Here is an 18,556-nt window from a genome sequence, read left to right as displayed (position 1 = left end):
AGCAAAGTGGTGCTTCTAGCTAGAGGTGTCTGCTTGGGAGCCAAGCATGATATCCTGTTGCCTCCACTTAGGTGGTACAGTGAGTAATAAAGAGCCAGGTCTGGGGTCAGGAAGACCTGAGGTCAAATCTGACCTTAGACAAGCAACCCTGGGCAAGTCACTTCACCTTGTTGGCCTTAGTTTCCTCATCTGTCAAATGAGCTGGTAAAAGAAATGGCAAATAATTCCAGTATCTTTGCCAAGAAAACCCCCCAAAGGAGTCAAAAATGTTGGAGATGACTGGACAACAAAATCTCCACTCATCCTCCCTCTCTCCCCGACCAGAGCCCCAAAGGGAAAAGCACCGGGGCTTAGACATATGAGTTTAGAGAAACATGGTGTTTAATGTTAAAGCTCAGCACACTCCAGCAAGGGGCTCAGGGCTGGACTCAAAGCAGCAGGATGGAGGCAGGAGACCCTCCACAGAACCTCACATGGCGAACAGGATGAGGAAGGCTACCATCAAACAGAAGAGCCCCATGGCTTCGGACAGGGCGAAGCCCAGGATAGCGTAGGAGAAGAGCTGCTGCTTGAGGGATGGGTTCCTGCAAGGACACAGAATGAGAAAACAGATGCCACTTATGCATGAAGGTAGGGCTGTAGAGTAGTGGGGAAGGGAGGTATGGATTCCTATAAGGCATGAAATGAGAGGGCACTTCCTTGGACAAGTTATCCTAATGGGAGAAGAGCAAGCCCCTCTGATTGTAGCAAATGGGAATTAACTTAAAAAGGCTGAGAAATGCAAGATGCTTTGTGGCATGGGTTAGATATTGTCCCACTAAACTTTCCATCAAAAATAATTGGAAAAACTGGGAGTTACTATAACTCAACTTAAGAGAGGTTACTGAGGAGACCCATCTTCTCTGCTTCCTTTAATGAAAAGCTAGCAGGGCTAAGGTGTAGATCTTAAGGACAAAGATTTTCAGTACCACCCCTACCCTACCTACCTGGCATAGCCAATGATTAAACTGCCAAACACTGTCCCGATACCTGCCCCTGAGCCAGCCACCCCAACTGTGGCAGCCCCAGCCCCAATGAACTTGGCAGCTGTGTCAACGTCTCGGGAAATAGCACTGGTCTGGAACTCCCGACGGGCCACCTGGAGTGGGGAACTGCTAGAAGTAGGCTGCAAAGTGAAAGGACAGGTAGGTTGGTAAGTCACAGTGCTGGGTGGCAGATTCTCTCAAACTTAGTGTAAAGCTGAACTCCTGTTGGAAATTTGTTCTAAATACAGTGATAAAAGCCCAAAGGAAAATATGCTCTCATTTAAAAAAGATGCTGAGAACTATAGGATACAGGACAGGTCCTTTCTCAGGAAAACTCACATACAGTAGCCATACCAGGTAACTGAAGAACCTGGAGCCACAAAGGCAGAATGGATCCCATATCATCCTTTCCAACTGGACTCTTCATCCCTCTCAAACCCCAATATATCAATTCAACAACTTGTTCCCAGTTCTGGTGAAGAAAACTTTTATTTTCTTACCTGTTCCAAATGGATCTCTGGCCTATTCAGGACAGATGCAGATAAAGGCCTGATCAGACCCCTGGTACAGCAGCGGATCTACAAAATTCAAGAAAAATATATGGTTAAAAAAGTTCAACCAATAAACTTCCCAACCACTGAATCCTAATGTCAAGGTTCAGCTTTTCATGAGTATACAATTGACAGAATGTTTACATGATCAACTAATTCATTCCCTTAACCATTAGCTAGTACCACATCTTCAAACCAGCTCAGAAAGACACATTGTGCCAAGAGACCTCTGCATATTCATCAATAATGCCCTTTGCCACTCAGGTTAATGGGCACAGACTTGTCTACTATTCTAGGGTGAGAAAAAGAGGCTAGTCAGTTACAGAAGACATTAATAGTCAGGTCATCTTGAAAGTCTCAATAATGGAAGAACCCGGTTCTGCTAAGGCATAGTGCCCCACCTCCAGGACAGAAGAGAATCATTCATTTGGTAACCTTCTCACCCAGGGGAGAATTCAAACAGGAGTCTAAAGAGAGTGACCTTTGCTTTATAGTCTCTTTCCTTCCATTCACTGAGGGCAGTGGGTCCCCAAGCTCCTGATAAAAGTGCTAAGTCAGTCACTTTATGACCACATTCAAAGGCAAAGAGAAATTCACTTTATATCAAATTATCCAAGTTACTGCTTGCCTCTACTTGCCTAATAATCAAAGGTTAGCTGTTCTGTATTTCACCTGTATTTTCTGGGTATCTTATATAGAGCACTGGTATCCAGTCTCTTCAATTCATCAATTTTACATAGATGTTATTGCAACCTTGGTGGTATAAAGCTCCCAAAAGACAATGCTTACCAGGGCTGGAGAAATGAGGAGAGCCCCTGTAGTCTGCATTCTGCTCTATATACTAATGGAGAAAAAAAATTTTAAGATAAGAACACTGGTCTTTAGGACACTGGCTTGAATAGCAGGTTTCCCCTCTTTCTCCTCTTTCCCTTTCACCCATGTCCCCTGTACTTCCTTTGGAAGGAGGAACTACATAATTGCCCTCCATCTGTGCCCTTTCGCCCTTCCACATGAAATGAGAGGGACAGGGAATTAGAGGTCAGTCGAGAACAGTCCAGGCAACCCTTCTCCCCAACTTTCTGCTGCTATGAGAAAGAAGGTCATCTAGGGGTAGCTGAGTGGCAAGGAAACCAGTCCCCCCACTAACCCTCTTCACCAAGGAGGCATGAGATAGCCTGGGAGGTCCCAGGCAGGCAGTACTGTTCGTGGAACAAAAGCTTCGTGAGCCCACCTAATGGAAGCCTCTCACTTTAAAGAGGAGAAAAGTGAGGCCCAGGGGACTGAGAGGATTTGTCCCCAAGTAGTAGAGCAAGACTAAGGTATACCGCAAGTCTAGAGGTCTAGAGCTGGCCAGAGGAGACCTTAGAGGTCATCTAGACTAATCCAACTTGCTCATTTTGGAGAAGACCAGAGAGGCTACGCGTCCAGACCAAGGTCACACAGCAGTTAACGAGCATATGTGAGAATCCAAACCAGTTTCTCTGGCTTCTGAAACCAGGGCTTTAGGCACCATATCACACTGCCCGGAGAGGAGAGACTGTCCTATAGCAGAAGCAGCGTGAACAAGTGCTGTGCCAGCCACCTGCCCCACTTCCCCTCGTTCCACCCGAACTAGTGAACCTCGCCTTTGCCCACCTCGGCCAGGGAGGCCATGGCACCCACTGCCCCATGGTCCCCGCTCCACACCCCGGAACCCCGCGGGCGGCATGCCTGGGGCACAGTCGGACCCAGGCTGCCGCCTGCACGCTGCCCTCCAGTCCTGATGACCTGCGCCCCGCGCTCCTTCCTGCTGCCCCGCTTCCCCAGACCCGGCCCGCCGCCGCCGCTGCTTGCTCAGCTCAAGGTGACTCACCTCGGGACTTCAGAGCTCCTCTGCCCCACAGTCTCTCTCCCCCGCCCACGTGTCCCGGGGTCCCTCCGCTCTCATTGGTCGCCGCTCCAGCCCACCCCTTCCCCACGGGGAGCCGTCAACCGACACGGTGCGCTCATTGGTTCCTCGCCGGGCGTCTTCTACGCCCTTTATTGGATCCTTCCAGCGAGTCCCGCCTCTCTGCGGTCCTCTAGGACTCGGCTTCCGATTGGTGGAGCCCCCGAAATGCTTCGACCATAGAGTCAGAAGGACCCCGGGAGTTCTATAACCTCCTGCACAAAATGGCTGCCAAGGTGGGAACAGAGAAAAAGACGTGAGAAGGCCTTTGCGTAGGGACGTCACTTGTCCTTGAAAAGGAGGCTTCCCGTCAGACCTCCATGGGCGTATTGCATCTTGGGATCTGTAGTCGGTTTATAGGCCTCAAGTCAGGCTGGAAGCTGAACTTGGAGTCAAACGAACAATGACTTATTAGGGGCCGAAAAGGTTCTAGGAAGATTACATATGGCAAAACGGATAGACTGCCATTTTGAGGGCAAAAAGAGCCCTCAAAGTTCAAGTTCTTTCAGTGCTACCTTTGTGAACCTGAAAAGCATTTAATCTCTCCTTTTAGATCAGAATTATTTTTGATCACACATCCCTATCAGCAAAAAATTTTTTAAACACATACCTTCAATATGTGTATATTTACCTGTAATTACATACATGCACTAATGCACTCATGATTATGCTCCAAAACTTACCTTTTAAAAAAGGATGAGATAAAGAAATAATGTTTTATGGCAGCTGGGGGTGGGGCAGCAGGGAGGGGTCTATGTATTGAAAGCCAGACCTCGAGACAGAAAGTTGTGGATTCAAATTTGTCCTCAGAGATTTCCTAGCTGGGTGACCCTGGGCAAGTCACTTAGTCCCTATTGCCTAGCTCTTATACAATCTTCTACCTTGGAACTGATACTTGGTATTGATTGTAAGATAGAAGATAAGGGTCTAAAAAAAGAAAGAAAAAATGTTTGGTTCTAGAAGGAGGGAGCCGCTAGAATTTATTGAGTAGCAGAAGGGAAAGGGTTCTTACAGGCCACACTCTCCACAAGAAATAGAGCTCAGTGCTCCAGCCAATAAGAGAGAGCAAGGAGGGGATCTGCTGGAGGAAGACTTGGAGTTTTCCCAGCAGCACCTACATGGAACCTTAGATGCTAATTACCAAGTACCAGGGGAGGTTAGGAGACTGCATAAGGGAAAGAAGGGGCATAGTGGGAGAGTAATGGAGGCTAGGGATAGGTATAAGAGCTTTGGAAACAAGTTCTACAATAGACTGTTGCAGGGGGCAGATGGGTATCTCAGTGGATAGTCAGGCCTAGAGACAGGAGATCCTGGATTCAAATGTGGCCTCAGATACTTCCTAGCCATGTGACCCTGGGCAAGTCACTTAATCCCTATAGCCTAACTTACCACTCTTCTGCCTTAGAACCAATTTATAGTATTGATTATGAGATGGAAGGTAAGAGTTTAAAAAAAAAAAGACAACTGCAGTTCAGGTAGGATGCAACCTGTCTTCCTACCCTCAGATTAGCTGATCATATACCCCTCAGAGTCAGTTCATTGCCTCCACTTTGTAAACCCACTGCTCTGGGTAATAAGTAGCAAAACAGGAGCAGATATATAGAATGAATTTCTTCACTAATAAGTTTTTCTGGAACAAAATTGTGTTGGACACTAGGCTAGGCACTGAAGATCAAAAAAAAAAAAGTCAATCAAGGGGCCATCTGGATAAACAACATGTCTATACACACTTATACATACATACACACACACACACACAGGTCCTCATTTCAGCTCCTGTCTTTGTCACCTGTGTGTCCTTGAACAAATTATTTAACTTCTTGATTTCTTCCTCCTCAAAAATGTGATTTGTGATGGAGAACCCAGGTTCAAATTCTGATTCTGATGCTTGGGCAAGACACTAATCTGGATTTTTTAACTTTCTCATTCATAAAATGAGGTTCTTTGAGTTACTTATATCACAGGATCCTACATCTATCTGGAAGGGATCTCAGTGGTCACCTAGTACTTTGTTGTTCAGTTATTTTTCAGTCTTGTCTGACACTTGGTGACCCAACAAAAACAATTCTAACTGGTTCAGCCTGGCTGGTCTTGGAAATGGAGTTCTCCCTGCTTAGAGTTGAGGAAGGAAGTTTATCTCTCACCCTCTGTCTTAGAATCAATACTAATACAGAAGAACAGTAAGGGCTAGGGCCTAATTAGGGTGTTAAGTGACTTGCCCAGGGTCCCAAAGCTGAGAAGTATCTGAGGCTAGATTTGATTTGCATTTCTCTAATTATGAAAGATTTAGAGCAATTTTTCATGTGCTTATTGATAGTTTTGATTTCTTTATCTGAAAACTGCCTATTCATGTCCCTTGCTCATTTATCAATTAGGGAATGGCTTGATTTTTTTGTACAACTGATTTAGCTCCTTATAAATTTGAGAAATTAGACCTTTATCAGAGGTTTTTGTTATAAAGATTTTTTCCCCAAGTTGTTGCTTCCCTTCTAATTTAGGTTTCATTGGTTTTGTTTATACAAGACCTTTCTAATTTAATGTAATCAAAATTATTCATTTTACATTTTGTAATATTCTCTCTATCTCTTGCTTGGTCTTAAATTCTTTCCTTTCCCATAGATCTGACAGGTATACTATTCCATGTTCACCTAATTTACTTATAATTTCCTTCTTTATATTTAAGTTATCCATTCTGAATTTATCTTAGTATAGGGTGTGAGATGTTGATCTAAACCTAATCTCTCCCATACTGTTTTCTAATTTTTCCCAGCAGTTTTTGTCAAATAGCTGGGATCTTTGGGTTTATCATGAGGCTAGATTTGAACTCAACGACCTCTTGCCTCCAGGCCTGACTCAACATTCACTGAGCCCTCTAGCAACCTCAATAACTCTTCCTCAACCCTTCAGTAACCCTGCCTCAAATCTCTCTCCAGTCTATCCTTCATTTAACTGTTAAAGTCATATTCCTGAAGCAGAGGTCCAGTCATATCATGCTTTCAATAAGTTTCAGTGTTTTTCTAGAATCTAGAATCAAATATTACCTTCTCTGTTGATATTTAAAGCCATTTCCAGTATGGCTCCAATCTGCCTTTCCAGGCTTCTACATGCCTCAGCTTCTCAAGCTTAGGGTTCCAGGCAAGCTGGCCTTTCTGCTCCCCACATGTAATACTCGGCCTCTTCCTTCCAGTCTTTGTACAGACTGTCCTCTCAGTCCTGAAAATACCTTTTCTTTATCTCAGTTTAGAATCCCTGATTTCTCTCAAAGCTCAGTTCAGGGTCACTCAAACAAGGATGCCTTTCCTGACTCTTCCTCTTCCTCCTCCTCAGCTGCTAGCACCCCACCCCTCTACAAATCTTCTATTCATCTTTTATTTACTTTGTCTAAGTTTTGTAACTATGTGTAAGTTATCTATTTGCTGTTTTCCCAAATAGAATGCAAATTGTTTGATAATAGGCACCAGTTTTATTTTTGACTTTGTATATTCTGTTGTTACTGTCCAGGTTTCAGTCCTGTCTGACTCTTTATGACTCCAGTGGGGGTTTCTTGGCAAAAATACTTGAGTGGTTTGTCATTTCCTTCTCCAGCTCATTTGTTAAGTGACTTGCCCAGGGTCACACAACTAGGAAGTGCCTGAGGCTGGATTTGAACTTTGGAAGATGATTCTAACTCTAGGCCCTGCTCTGGCACATTGCTCCATCTGGTTGCCCTACCTGGAACAGTGAGCAATTATTGCATGTTTGTGGATGGATTGATTTTAGTGGGAAGAAGGCAGTATTTGGAGTCAGTCAGGAGACTTGGGTTCTAATTCCAGCTCTTCACACATTTACTGTGTGATCTTTGGCAAACTAAATTTCTGGGCTTCAGTTTCTTCATCTGTAAGCTGAGGGAGTTGGGGGTTAACTAGGTAGTATAGTGGCTAGAGAGCAGGACCTTGGAGTCAGGAAGACGCATCTTCCCAAGTTCAAATCTGGCCTTTGACAATTATTAGTTATGTGACTTTGGGAAAGTCACCAAACTCTGCCTCTACTTTCTCAACTGTCAAATAAGCTGGAGAAGGAAATGACAAATTACTCTAGTATCTAGGCCAAAAAAAACTCCAAATGCTGTCACCAAGGGTGAGACATGACTGAACAGCAACAAAAATATTATGTGCATGTGGGGCAGCTAGATGGATAGTGGATAGAGCTCCAGGCCTGGATTCAGGAGGTCTTAGGTTCAAATATAGCCTCAGATACTTCCTAGCTGTGTATCCCTGGGCAAATCACTTAACTCTGCCTGAGGAGGGGGAAGATGATGAAGCTGGTTTCCTCTAGATTCTTTCTATTTCTCCAGCCAATAAGCTCTTATGAACAAGATGGGCAGCCCTATTCCATATTTATTTGTATTCCATACTTCTTTTCCATATCTCAGAGGGGTGCAATAGATAGGAAAAGAAGTCTAGAAAAGCTGAAGTAATATAAAATTGTGAGAGATAGCCTGACATAATGGAAAAAATTATAATAATATAATAATAACAATAATGATAGCATGTATATAGCAATTTAAGGTTTATGAAACAATTTACATATATAATTTTGTTTGATCTCCTCAATAAACCTGTGTAATAGGTGTTATTATTATCCTGATTTTATAGAGGATTATACAGTTAGTAAGTGCCTGACATTAGACTCTTTTTAACCTTTACCTTCTGTTTTAGAATCAGTATTGGTTCCAAGGCAGAAGAGCTGAAAAGCCCCAGGCGATTGGGATCAAGTACTTGCCCAGGATCATACAGCTAGAAACCATCTGCAGCCAGTCTTGAATCCAGAACCTCTGATCTATAGGTCTGGCTTTCTATCCACTGAGCCACCTAGCCAGCTCTGTTCATTCTGCCTCTGAAGACCAGCATTTTATTCACTGTGCCTGCCACGCAGGCATAGAATCTGAAGTCAGGGGAGAACTGGATCCAAATGCTACCTTAGATGCTGTGTTTTCCAGCAATTCATTTGATCTCTCTGAGTCTCAGTTTCCCTATCTGTAAAATGGAGGAGTTGGACTTGATGATCTCTAAGGTCCCACAGGGCAGCTGGATGGTGCCATAATGCATAGAGTGCCCATCCTGGAGTCAGGAAGACTTTCTGAGTTCAAATCTTAGCTCAGACATTTACTAGCTGTGTGACCATGAGCAAGTAAATAAACCTTGTTTGCCTCAGTTTCCTCATCTGTAAAATGAGCTGGAGAAGGAAATGGCAAACCATTCCAGTGTCTTTGCCAAGAAAATCTCAAATGGGGTTACAAAAACAACAAAAGGTCCCATCCATGATCCTTATTCATTTTGAGGTAAGCAGGGGGTTTTCAATGGAAAGTAGAGGAAGTGACAGATTATTTTAGAGGAAGATAGCCTGCTCAAGTAGAAATCTAAGAATCCATGAGTTGGCAAAATTATCTCCCATAAAATAGACAAAGTACAACTGATAACGAGCTAGTTAATTCCTTTCTTTTTTTCTTTTTTAACCCTTACTCTCTGTTTTAGTAATAGCTCTAAGATAGAAGGGCAAAGGCTAAGCAAACAGAGCTCAGTGGTTTGCCCAGGCTCACACAGCTAGGAAATGTCTGAGGCCAGATTTGAACCAGATCTTCCCACTCTAGGCCTGACTCTCTAACCACTGCGCTACCCAGCAGCCTCTAATTAATGCCAAAGGCATTTCTCATATTTTCTTTCTGGGACATTCCATTCTATCTCTTACCTCTCTTATTTCACACAGGTTGAGCCCCAATACCTAGAAGGTTCTGCCTCTGTAATTCCTCATTTTCTTATACACTTAACTCAAGCCTTGCCTTCTACAAAGGGATTCCCTGATTCCTCTAGTTGTTATCAATATTTTACTACCACTACTCCAAAATTACTTTATCTTTATTTTTTTATGGTTCTTTCTAGGTGACTTCCTCAACTTGCATCTCTGTTTCAAAGTTGAGTCCACAGGGCACTTGCTACTACTTTTGGTTCTAGGGGTTGCCTTCTGAGCCCCGGCTCCTACTACTATAGCCCACAAGTCCCATAACTCTAGTGTTTCCTATTAAGATTCATCCAGTAGACACACTAGATTTTTTTTTTTTTAACTCTTACTTTCTGTCTCAATAACAACTCTAAGATAGAAGGGCAAGGGCTAGGCCACACAGCTAGGAAGTATCTGAGGCCACATTTGAACCCAGATCCCTCCACTCCAGGTCTGGCTCTTTGTACACTGTGCCACCTTGCTGCCCCTAACAGGATAGCTTTTAGCAAAGATTTTAGTTAAAATGGCATAATAACAGTAGCTATAAAACATTCCCCTATAAACTTGAATTCCAATTCCCCAATAATACATATACCTTTCACAGGAAGAGTGGCCACAATCTTAGGGTACAACAATAATGAGGCACCCATGTAAGAAACAAGTGATCAAAGCTACTCATAGTCCAGCACTTCAGAGCCGGGAAAAGCCTTTTTCTCCTCCTCACACAGTCCTCACACAGCTCCCTTCTCAGTGTAGAATCTCAGCTGGACTATTTAGCTCTCTCAAATTAATTCTCCAGCTGCTGGATGGGGGGGGGGGGGGGTTGCCTCCTTCTGCATGAGTATATTTGTTGCCAGATAATGACCAAAGGAGGGTTCTACTTCCCTCCAGAAAGATGTTCACACTTCATACAAGGCCTACTAGGGATGAACACATGATGAACATCTTTTTTCCCCCTCTCTTTTGTAATTAAAAAAAATTTTTTTTACCAATTACATGTAATTACAAATTTCCACATAAGTTTTTCTTAGTTATATGATTGAATTTATCTCCCTCCCTCTCTTCCCTTCCCCTTCCCCAGTGCTGGCAGGAAATCTGATCTGTATTTTAGATGTATTATCATGCAAAATACATTTCCATTTTGTTCATTTTTATAAGTGAGTAATCTTATAAAACCAAAACCTAGAACACAAACACAAATAAACAAGTGAAATATTCTTTGCTTTCATCTGCATTCTAACTCCAACAGTTCTTTCTCTAGAGGTAGATAGCATTCTTCATCATAAGTCCCTTAAAATTGTCCTGGCTCATTGTATTGCTGTTAGTAGCAAAGCCTATCACGTCCTATTGTCCCACAATATTGCTGTTACAGTGTACAATGTTCTTCTGATTCTGCTTGTTTCACTCTGCATCAGTCCACGTAGGTCTTCCAGCTCTTTCTGAAATCGTCCTGTTCATCATTTCTTACAGCACAATAGTATTACATCACCATCATTTACCACAATTTGTTCAGCTATACCTGAATTGATAGACATCCTTTAATTTCTAATTCTTTGTCACCACAAAAAGAACAGATGATTTTTTTTTACAAGTAGGTCCTTTCCCCCTTTAAAAAAATTTCTTTGGGATACAGACCTACATGATTAACATCTTTTAAAAAATATATTTAGTAAGCAATCTACCATATTATACTCAATACTTGTAAAAATTTAATTACAGAATTGCCTTTAAAGAAATTTAAAACAACAGCAACTTAAATTGAAGGAAGAATATTCAGTACTTGTGGATGAGCCATAACAATATAATAACAGTGATAAATCTTTCCCCACTCAAGTCCATCTTCCATTCAGTTATCAAAGTGATCTTCCTAAAGTTCATATGATTAACATCTTAATACCACATTACTTCTGTTATCCACTCTTTGCTTTCTGTGGCTAATTCTACCCTACCCACATATACTTGGTATTTACTATGGGCACAGCTTAGTGGATTGGGTGCAGGGCTGGGAGTTAAATCTGGTCTTGGACATTTGCTAGCTGTGTGACCCTGGGCAAATCACTTGATCCCAATTGCCTAACCCTTTCCCCTCTTTTGCCTTGGAACCCAAACATAGTATTGATTCTAAGTCAGAAGGTAAGAGTTATTTTTTAAAAAAGAAAACAGAACATTTATGAACATATTCTTTCTCCTCAGGAAAGTAGAGATGGTTTCATTTTTGTCTCTGCATTCTCAATGCCTGGCATATATTAAAACATTTAATTGAACAGCAAGATTCTCTGGCTTGGAGAAAGAACTGTGGGAGTAGAAATGCAGAAGAAAAACACGATCAATCACATGGTTTGATGGGGATATGAATGGGGATGTTGACTTTGAATGATCACTCTATTGATAATAGGGAAATAGATTTTGATCATTGATACATGTAAAACCCAGTGGAATTGCTGAAAGTGGGGAGAGAGGAGGGGAGGGAAAGAACATGAATCATGCAACCATGGAAAAATATTCTAAATTAATTAATTAAATAAATGATTTCATTAAAAAAAAAAAAGATTCTCTGGCTTGGACTCTCCATTTCAGATGGGGAAACTGGGTCCCAGTCCTCCCCTACAATTCCACTTCTCCATCCATAGTCCAGGAAGATTTTGCTTAGACCCTTTCCTCTGCTCCATCCCTTTTGTCATCCAGCCCTGTCCCTTTTGTCCTTCCAGGCCCTGCTCCATACTTCCTTTCTTCAGGAAACCTTCCCTGATTTCCCCTATCTCTTCTCCAATGTCCCCAATGTTTCTTTACCTCCACAACAGCATATGTTTAGTCTCCTGTCTCAAAATGGGAGGCTTAGAGTTGAATCTTACAAAGAATCTTACAAAGGACTTTGAAGGTAATCTCATTCCCAGGACAGGAATCTTATCAATGACATATGTCCCTGACAGTTGTCTAGACTCTGTTCGAGCCCCACCACAGATCAGGCAGTTTTAATGTATCCCAAGACAGGACATATTCCATTACTGGGCAAATCTTATCAGTAGGAAGTCCCCCAAGTTGCTTCCTTTCCCAGGTGCTAGTTATGCCCCATTGAGGCAATATCAGCCCCACATCTTTTCAGCTTCTTTTCGGTCAGTCCTTCTGGGATAAGATTTTAGGTCCTGCCATGACCAATCACTCTACTCTGGACCTACCCCATTTTGCCACTGTTGTCCCTAAGACGAGGCATTTCAAACCTAATGAAATACTTGCAATGAGGTCAGTCAGGCAAGAGGACCTGGGGGCTACCACCTCCTCCCTTGCTTTAAATATTCTGCCTCTAAGTATTCTGATGTTGAATTAGCATTGTCCCAGATGGTATCATGTTATTGATTCATACGGAACTTTTTGTTATTGTCGTTCAGTCGTTTGTCATGTCTGAATTTTCATGACCCCATTTAGGGTTTTCTTGGCAAAGATGACAGAGTGGTTTGCCATTTGCAGGCCACTGCCATTCTCCAGCTCATTTTACAGATGAGGGAACCGAGGCCAACCGGGTTAAGTGACTTGTCCATGGTCACACATCTAGGATGAGACTGAGGCCAGATTTTAACTCAGGAAGAGGAGTGTTCCTAGCTGGGCAGTCTCACACCAACTAGCTCTGCAGTCCACTAAACCCTTCAGATCTTTTTAAAAAAATCCTTACTTTCTGTCTTATTAACTACTCTAAGACAGAATGGTAAGGGCTAGGCAATGGAGGTAAAAGTGACTTACTCAGGGTCACACAGCTAGAAAGTATCTGAGGCCAGATTTGAACCCAGGTATTCCCAGCTCCAAGTTGCATAGTTGTAGCCACCATTCATTGCTGTAGAAAGGAGCATTTTGGTACATTTCCAGCAATGAAGCCTTAATGGCTGTATTGTGATCCCAGTAATTTTTTTTTTTAAACCTTTACCTTCTGTGTTAGAATCAATACTGTATTTGGTTCCAAGACAAAAGAGTGGTACAGGCTACCCAATGGGAGTTAAGCAACTTGCCCAGAGTCACACAGCCAGGAAGTGTCAGATTAGAACCTAAATTCTCCTGGGTGCTCTATCCACTGTGCCACCCAGCTGGCCCTTACCTGGTTCCTCTTAAGCATAATACTCTAACAGCCTGGGTGCTCTCTGAGGGCTATGGGACTCCTAGTGTGTGGAGTCAATAATTTGTCGTGACAACAGTCAATCCATGCCCAACAAAATTTATATTTTATAATTGGTGCAACAAAGTGAGATAATATTTGTTTTTATTTTTTCACTGTGTTTTTATCTTTATTTTATTCAAATAACAAATTTCTATATACGTTTTCCAAAGATAGTTGATTCATATTGTTTCCAACCTCTCTTCCCTCCCCTCTCCTGGAGTTGGCAAGCAATTCCACTAGGTCAAACATGTGTTATCACTCAAAACATATTTCTATATTAATTCAAGATAATATTTGTAAAGTACTTTGCAAATTGTAAAGTGCTAGATATGTGCTAGCTATTATTTTAAAAAAGATTTCTGTCTTTACTTTTGCAAGCTGCCAGGTTGAGAAAGACAGTTGCTTTCTTTGATGGTGCATGGTTGAGTTGAATTCCAAATGCCTGAGTTTCTGGGAAGGTTTCTCCCTTAATAACACGATCAAAGTGTTTCCCACTGGCTCTGGAGTCAAAGAACCTGGGTTCAAAATCCTTTTTTTAAAACATTCCATTTCGGGGCAGCTGGGTAGCTCAGTGGATTGAGAGCCAGGCCTAGAGATGGGAGGTCCTAGGTTCAAGTCTGGCCTCAGACACTTCCCAGCTGTGTGACCCTGGGCAAGTCACTTAATTCCCATTGCCTAGCCCTTACCACTCTTCTGCCTTGGAGCCAATACACAGTATTGACTCCAAGACTGAAGGTAAGGGTTTAAAAAAATAATAAATAAAATGTTCCATTTGATAAGCTATTTATCCTCAGTTTTCTTATCTGTAGAAAGTTGAAGAATTATACTAGATCAAATGAGACAATATCTGTAAAGTTAAAAAAACTTTATAATATTTTATTTTCCCAAATTATATGTAAAAATAATTATAAAGTTTATTTTTTCCAGATTTTAAGATGTTATACACAAGTTAGTTATTATTATATTACATTTATCATTCTGTTCCAGCTCAAGGTATATAATCCCTTGGCTAAGAAAATGTTTAAGAACTTTTTTTTTGCCTTTTTTTTTATTGGTAAGTAGACAGAGACTCTGTAAGACAGAAACTTTCTTGGGTGAGAAATTCCAGCTTCCTATTCCTTCAACTCCCTCTAGAGCAGGGATTCTTACTGTTTTGTATTCTTTTTTTTTTTGTAAAGATTTTATATAAAATAAAAAAGATTTATTTTGTAAAGGCATTCTGGTAAAGCCTATAGAATCCTCCTCAGAAGAATTTTGTATTTTTTTAAATTGCAAAACTTTAATTAATTAATTGAGAATATTTTTCCATGGTTGCAAGATTCATGTTCTTTCCTTCCCTTCTCTTCACCCACTTCCCGTAGCCGAAGCGCAATTCCACTGGGTTTTACAGGTGTCATTGATCCAGACCTATTTCCATATTATTGATATTTGCGCTAGAGTGATCGTTTAGAGTCTACATCCCCAATCATATCCCCATCACCCATGTGATCAGGCAGTTGTTTTTCTTCTGTGTTTCTATTCTCAGAGTAGAAGAATATTTTTAAATGCACAAAATACGTCAGACTGCAAAGGAAACCAATGATTATTGACTATAAAGATGTCATTTTTTTCATCTCCAAGTTCACAGATCCTTCTGAAATCTATCCAGCAACTCCTAGCACAGAGCTATGCCCCTGGGGACCAGGGCGGCCGCTCGCACCTTCTCGGAGCATCCCCTAGAGGGCAGTGTCACCCAACGATTAGCTTCCCTTTTGCATTACTGACTTGAATTTTCTTACTCTGACTCTGGATGGTCTTTAGTCCAATCTGGGGCTCTCTCTGTCTTGCTGCTGGAGGAGAAGATGGAGCTGGGCGCAAGCCCACCCCGGGAGCGAAAGGGACCCTTCCTCTGGCAGTTAAACAAGCAGCTAGGCAAGGCAATAAGCAGGAGCTGGGGTTAGAAGCGTCTGCAAATCGGCTCCCTCCGCGGCTGGCTCTGCTGGTTGGTAAAGAGCCCCGGGGCTCACAAGACCCAAGTGGTAGGCTCAGTACCTGCTACGGTCCCTGGCAGATAATAAGTGCTTAATACATGCCATCAGGTTGGATTGCCCTAAGAAATCACTCACTGCCTGATATCCTGCTTGGCGAGAGGATAGCGTCTGGCTTAGGATAACCCAGTGCAGAGCGTGAGGAAACAGGTCCAATTCTCTTCCAGGAAGCATTCTCCGATCCCCATGGTGGGTGGCATTCTCCCTTTAAAGCTCACTTAGATTGGCACCTCTCTAGGGCAGATATCTGAAAAGGCAATGGCAAACCACTCCACTATCTTTGCCAAGAACCCCCCAAATGGGATCATGAAACAACTTTAAGAAGGGGGAAAGAATGCATGAATCATGTAATGCTCCAAACTGTAATTATACATGTTGGCATCTTATCTTCCTATGGACTGACAAGTCAAGGAGCTAGGTGGCTGGAATTAGGCTAACACAGTAAAGAAACAAATAGAAAAAAATGAAATAATCCCTACACTCAAGAAGCTCTGGATGGACGACAGCTGGGTGACTCAGTGGATTGGGAGCAAAATCTAGAGAGGTCTGGTTTCTGGGTTCAAACTTGACTTCAGACACTTCCTAGCTGTGTGACCCTGGGCAAGTCATTTAACCCCTTGCCTAACCCTTTACTGCTCTTCTGCCTTGGAACCAATACTTGGTATTGATTCTAAGATAGAAGGGAAGGGTTAAAAAATATAATATCAGTTTGACTGGGAATGGTGGTACAAGAATAATATTTAATAAAATTGAAAAGATAAGCTGGGACCAGGTAATGGAAGGCTTTAAAAGTTTGTATTTTAGGGGTAGGTAGGCAGCACAGTGGATAGAACACCAGGCCTAGAGTCAGGCATACCTAGGTTCAAATCTGGTCCAAGACATTTTCTAGCTATGTGACTCTGGGAAAGTCACTTAACTCTGTTTGCCTAGCCCTTGCCCTTCTGCCTTAGAGCTGTAACCAAGACAGAAAATAAGAGCTTGTTTTTTTTAAAAGCTTGTTTTATTCCTTACTAAGCAGGATAGAGACACATGGCATATCATTTTGGCAGCTATGTGGAAGATGGATCAAAGTGGGAAGAGATTTGGGGCCTAATGAACAATTAGGGGACTATTGCAATATTTTAAGTGTAAAATAAGATCTTAAATAAAGAAGGACATTGTGCAAGTAGAAAGAAGGGTCCAGACTAGGAGATATTGGGGAGGTAGAACCACCAATATTTGGCAACTCACTGGATATGTGGAGTGAAGATGAGATGTTGGGGAGACTACCAAGCTTATGAATGGGATAAATAGGAAGAATTCTAGTTGATGATTGATTTAAATAGGTATGATAGGAAGAGGAATGGGTTTTGGGAGAAAGACAAGTTCTGTTTTGGGGCAGGTTGAGTTTGAAATGTCTTCGGGTCATTCAGTTTAATGTGTTCAATAGTCAGCTTGGTGATGCAGAACTGAAGTTCAGGAATTGTGGAAACCATTTATATAGAGGTGATAATTAAGCCCATTTAAATTGGTGAGGTCACTGGAAATGTAAGTGGAGAGAGAAGAGGACCTAGGACAGGTCTGTGGGAATGCCTGTGACTAGAGTGCTGCTATGGATGATAAATCAATAACAGATACTGAGAAGAGGACAATCAAGTAGGAGGATAATCAGGAGAGAGTAGTATCATAACCTGGAAAGAAGAGACCATTTACATCTAGGAAAAGAGAGTAGGGGATAGAGCTAGTGTGAAATGCAGCAGAGGGGTAAAGAGGGATGAGATGGAGAAAAGATCATCAGATTGATCAAATAAAGGATAGCTGGAAACTTTGGAAAGGCACCTTCAGTTGAGTGATGGGGTCCAGACCCAGGTTGCACAGGGGTTAAGTAAGGAAATGGAGACAATGAGGTGTCTGGCTAGGAAGGAGAGAAATAGGACCACAGTTTACTGCTTCTAGACAGTAAATCCCCTGAGGACAGAAATCATCCCGAGTGCTCTGCATGCTGAAGACCATTTTTAAAAAAAATAACCCTTACTTCTGTTTTAGAATGGATACTAAGTGTATAAATAGAAATTTTCTACCTTTGAACTACATCTCCCAGCATCCCTTTCCTCTTTCATCCCCAAGTTGCATGCTTACATTGTTTGTATATAATTGTGTGTAAACCAACCCTTGCTCTCTCTTTTCTCTCATGTGTGGCTGGGAAAGCTAGCTTTCTTTTACTGAGGCTTTTCTTCCCTTACTTCAAGTTATTATTAGTAAACTTTATAAAATATAACACTTGGAGTATTTAGATATTAATTTTTAATCTTACAATTGTATTGGTTCCAAGGTGGAAGAGCATTAAGGACTAGGCAAGGGGGGGCGGGGTAAGTGACTTGTCCAGGTTCACAAACCCAGGAAGTGTCTGAGGCTACAATTGAATCCAGGTCCTCCCATCTCCAGACCTGGCTCTCTATCCATTGAGCCACCTAGATGCCTCTAAAGACTCTTAATGCATTGTTGTATTAATAATCAATATTTAGAGCAGCTGGGTGGTTCAGTGGATTGAGAGTCAGGCCCAGAAACAGGAGGTCCTGGGTTTAAACCTGGCCTCAAACACTTCCTAGCTATCTTTGTCTTTATTCTAGAGGAAAATGTCCACATATCTTTGTGCGTATACATATGTATATATGCATATAAATAAATATAAATAAATAAATCAGACATTTCCTATCTGTGTGACCCTGGAATCTACATAGTATTGATTCCAAGGCAGAAGGTAAAGGTTTAAAAAATAATCAATCTTTAATAATAAATATCAATTTGTATTATACTTAATTTAAAAGGTAGAGATGAAGGGACTAGAGAACTGAATTGCTGGGTTTGCTATGGTTATTTTTATTGTTAATATTATTATTTAAAACCCTTTCTTTTTTGTCCTAGTAACAATCTAAGGCAGAAGGGCAAGGGATGAGGCAAATGGGGTTAAATGACTTGTTCTCTCTGGGTCTCCATGCTCTCTTCCGTAAATAAAGGGATCCAAACAATATCTAATCATCTTCCATCTCTGAAATTCTATGATGTCATGAAAACTACAATTATTAAAAGTTTCAGGGGCAGCTGGGTAGCTCAGTGGAGTGAGAGTCAGGCCTAGAGACAGGAGG

General features: G+C 41.9%; 1 protein-coding gene across 3 annotated transcripts; it reads right to left on the bottom strand.

The window, feature by feature from the left end:
• Window positions 1-363: 363 nt before the first annotated feature.
• ATP5MC1 (ATP synthase membrane subunit c locus 1) lies at window positions 364-3,463 on the bottom strand. Of its 3 annotated transcripts, none has more exons than XM_044677175.1 (5): window positions 3,429-3,463; window positions 2,366-2,417; window positions 1,526-1,603; window positions 987-1,165; window positions 364-584 (listed from the first exon to the last, which is right to left on the bottom strand). In XM_044677175.1, the coding sequence occupies exons 2-5, from the start codon at window positions 2,402-2,404 to the stop codon at window positions 470-472; spliced, it is 411 nt and encodes a 136-aa protein (XP_044533110.1). In that variant the 5' UTR covers window positions 2,405-2,417; window positions 3,429-3,463; the 3' UTR covers window positions 364-469. The 3 variants fall into 3 exon arrangements, with proteins under 3 accessions (XP_044533110.1, XP_044533109.1, XP_044533111.1); XM_044677174.1 differs by having other exon boundaries at window positions 3,344-3,430; XM_044677176.1 differs by lacking the exon at window positions 3,429-3,463 and adding an exon at window positions 3,287-3,336.
• Window positions 3,464-18,556: the final 15,093 nt, after the last annotated feature.

The sequence above is a fragment of the Gracilinanus agilis genome, chromosome 4 (genome assembly GCF_016433145.1).
Source record: "Gracilinanus agilis isolate LMUSP501 chromosome 4, AgileGrace, whole genome shotgun sequence".
Taxonomy (NCBI): domain Eukaryota; kingdom Metazoa; phylum Chordata; class Mammalia; order Didelphimorphia; family Didelphidae; genus Gracilinanus; species Gracilinanus agilis.
The sequence above is the reverse complement of the archived record's forward strand: the minus strand, read 5'-3'. Positions and strand labels throughout refer to the sequence as shown.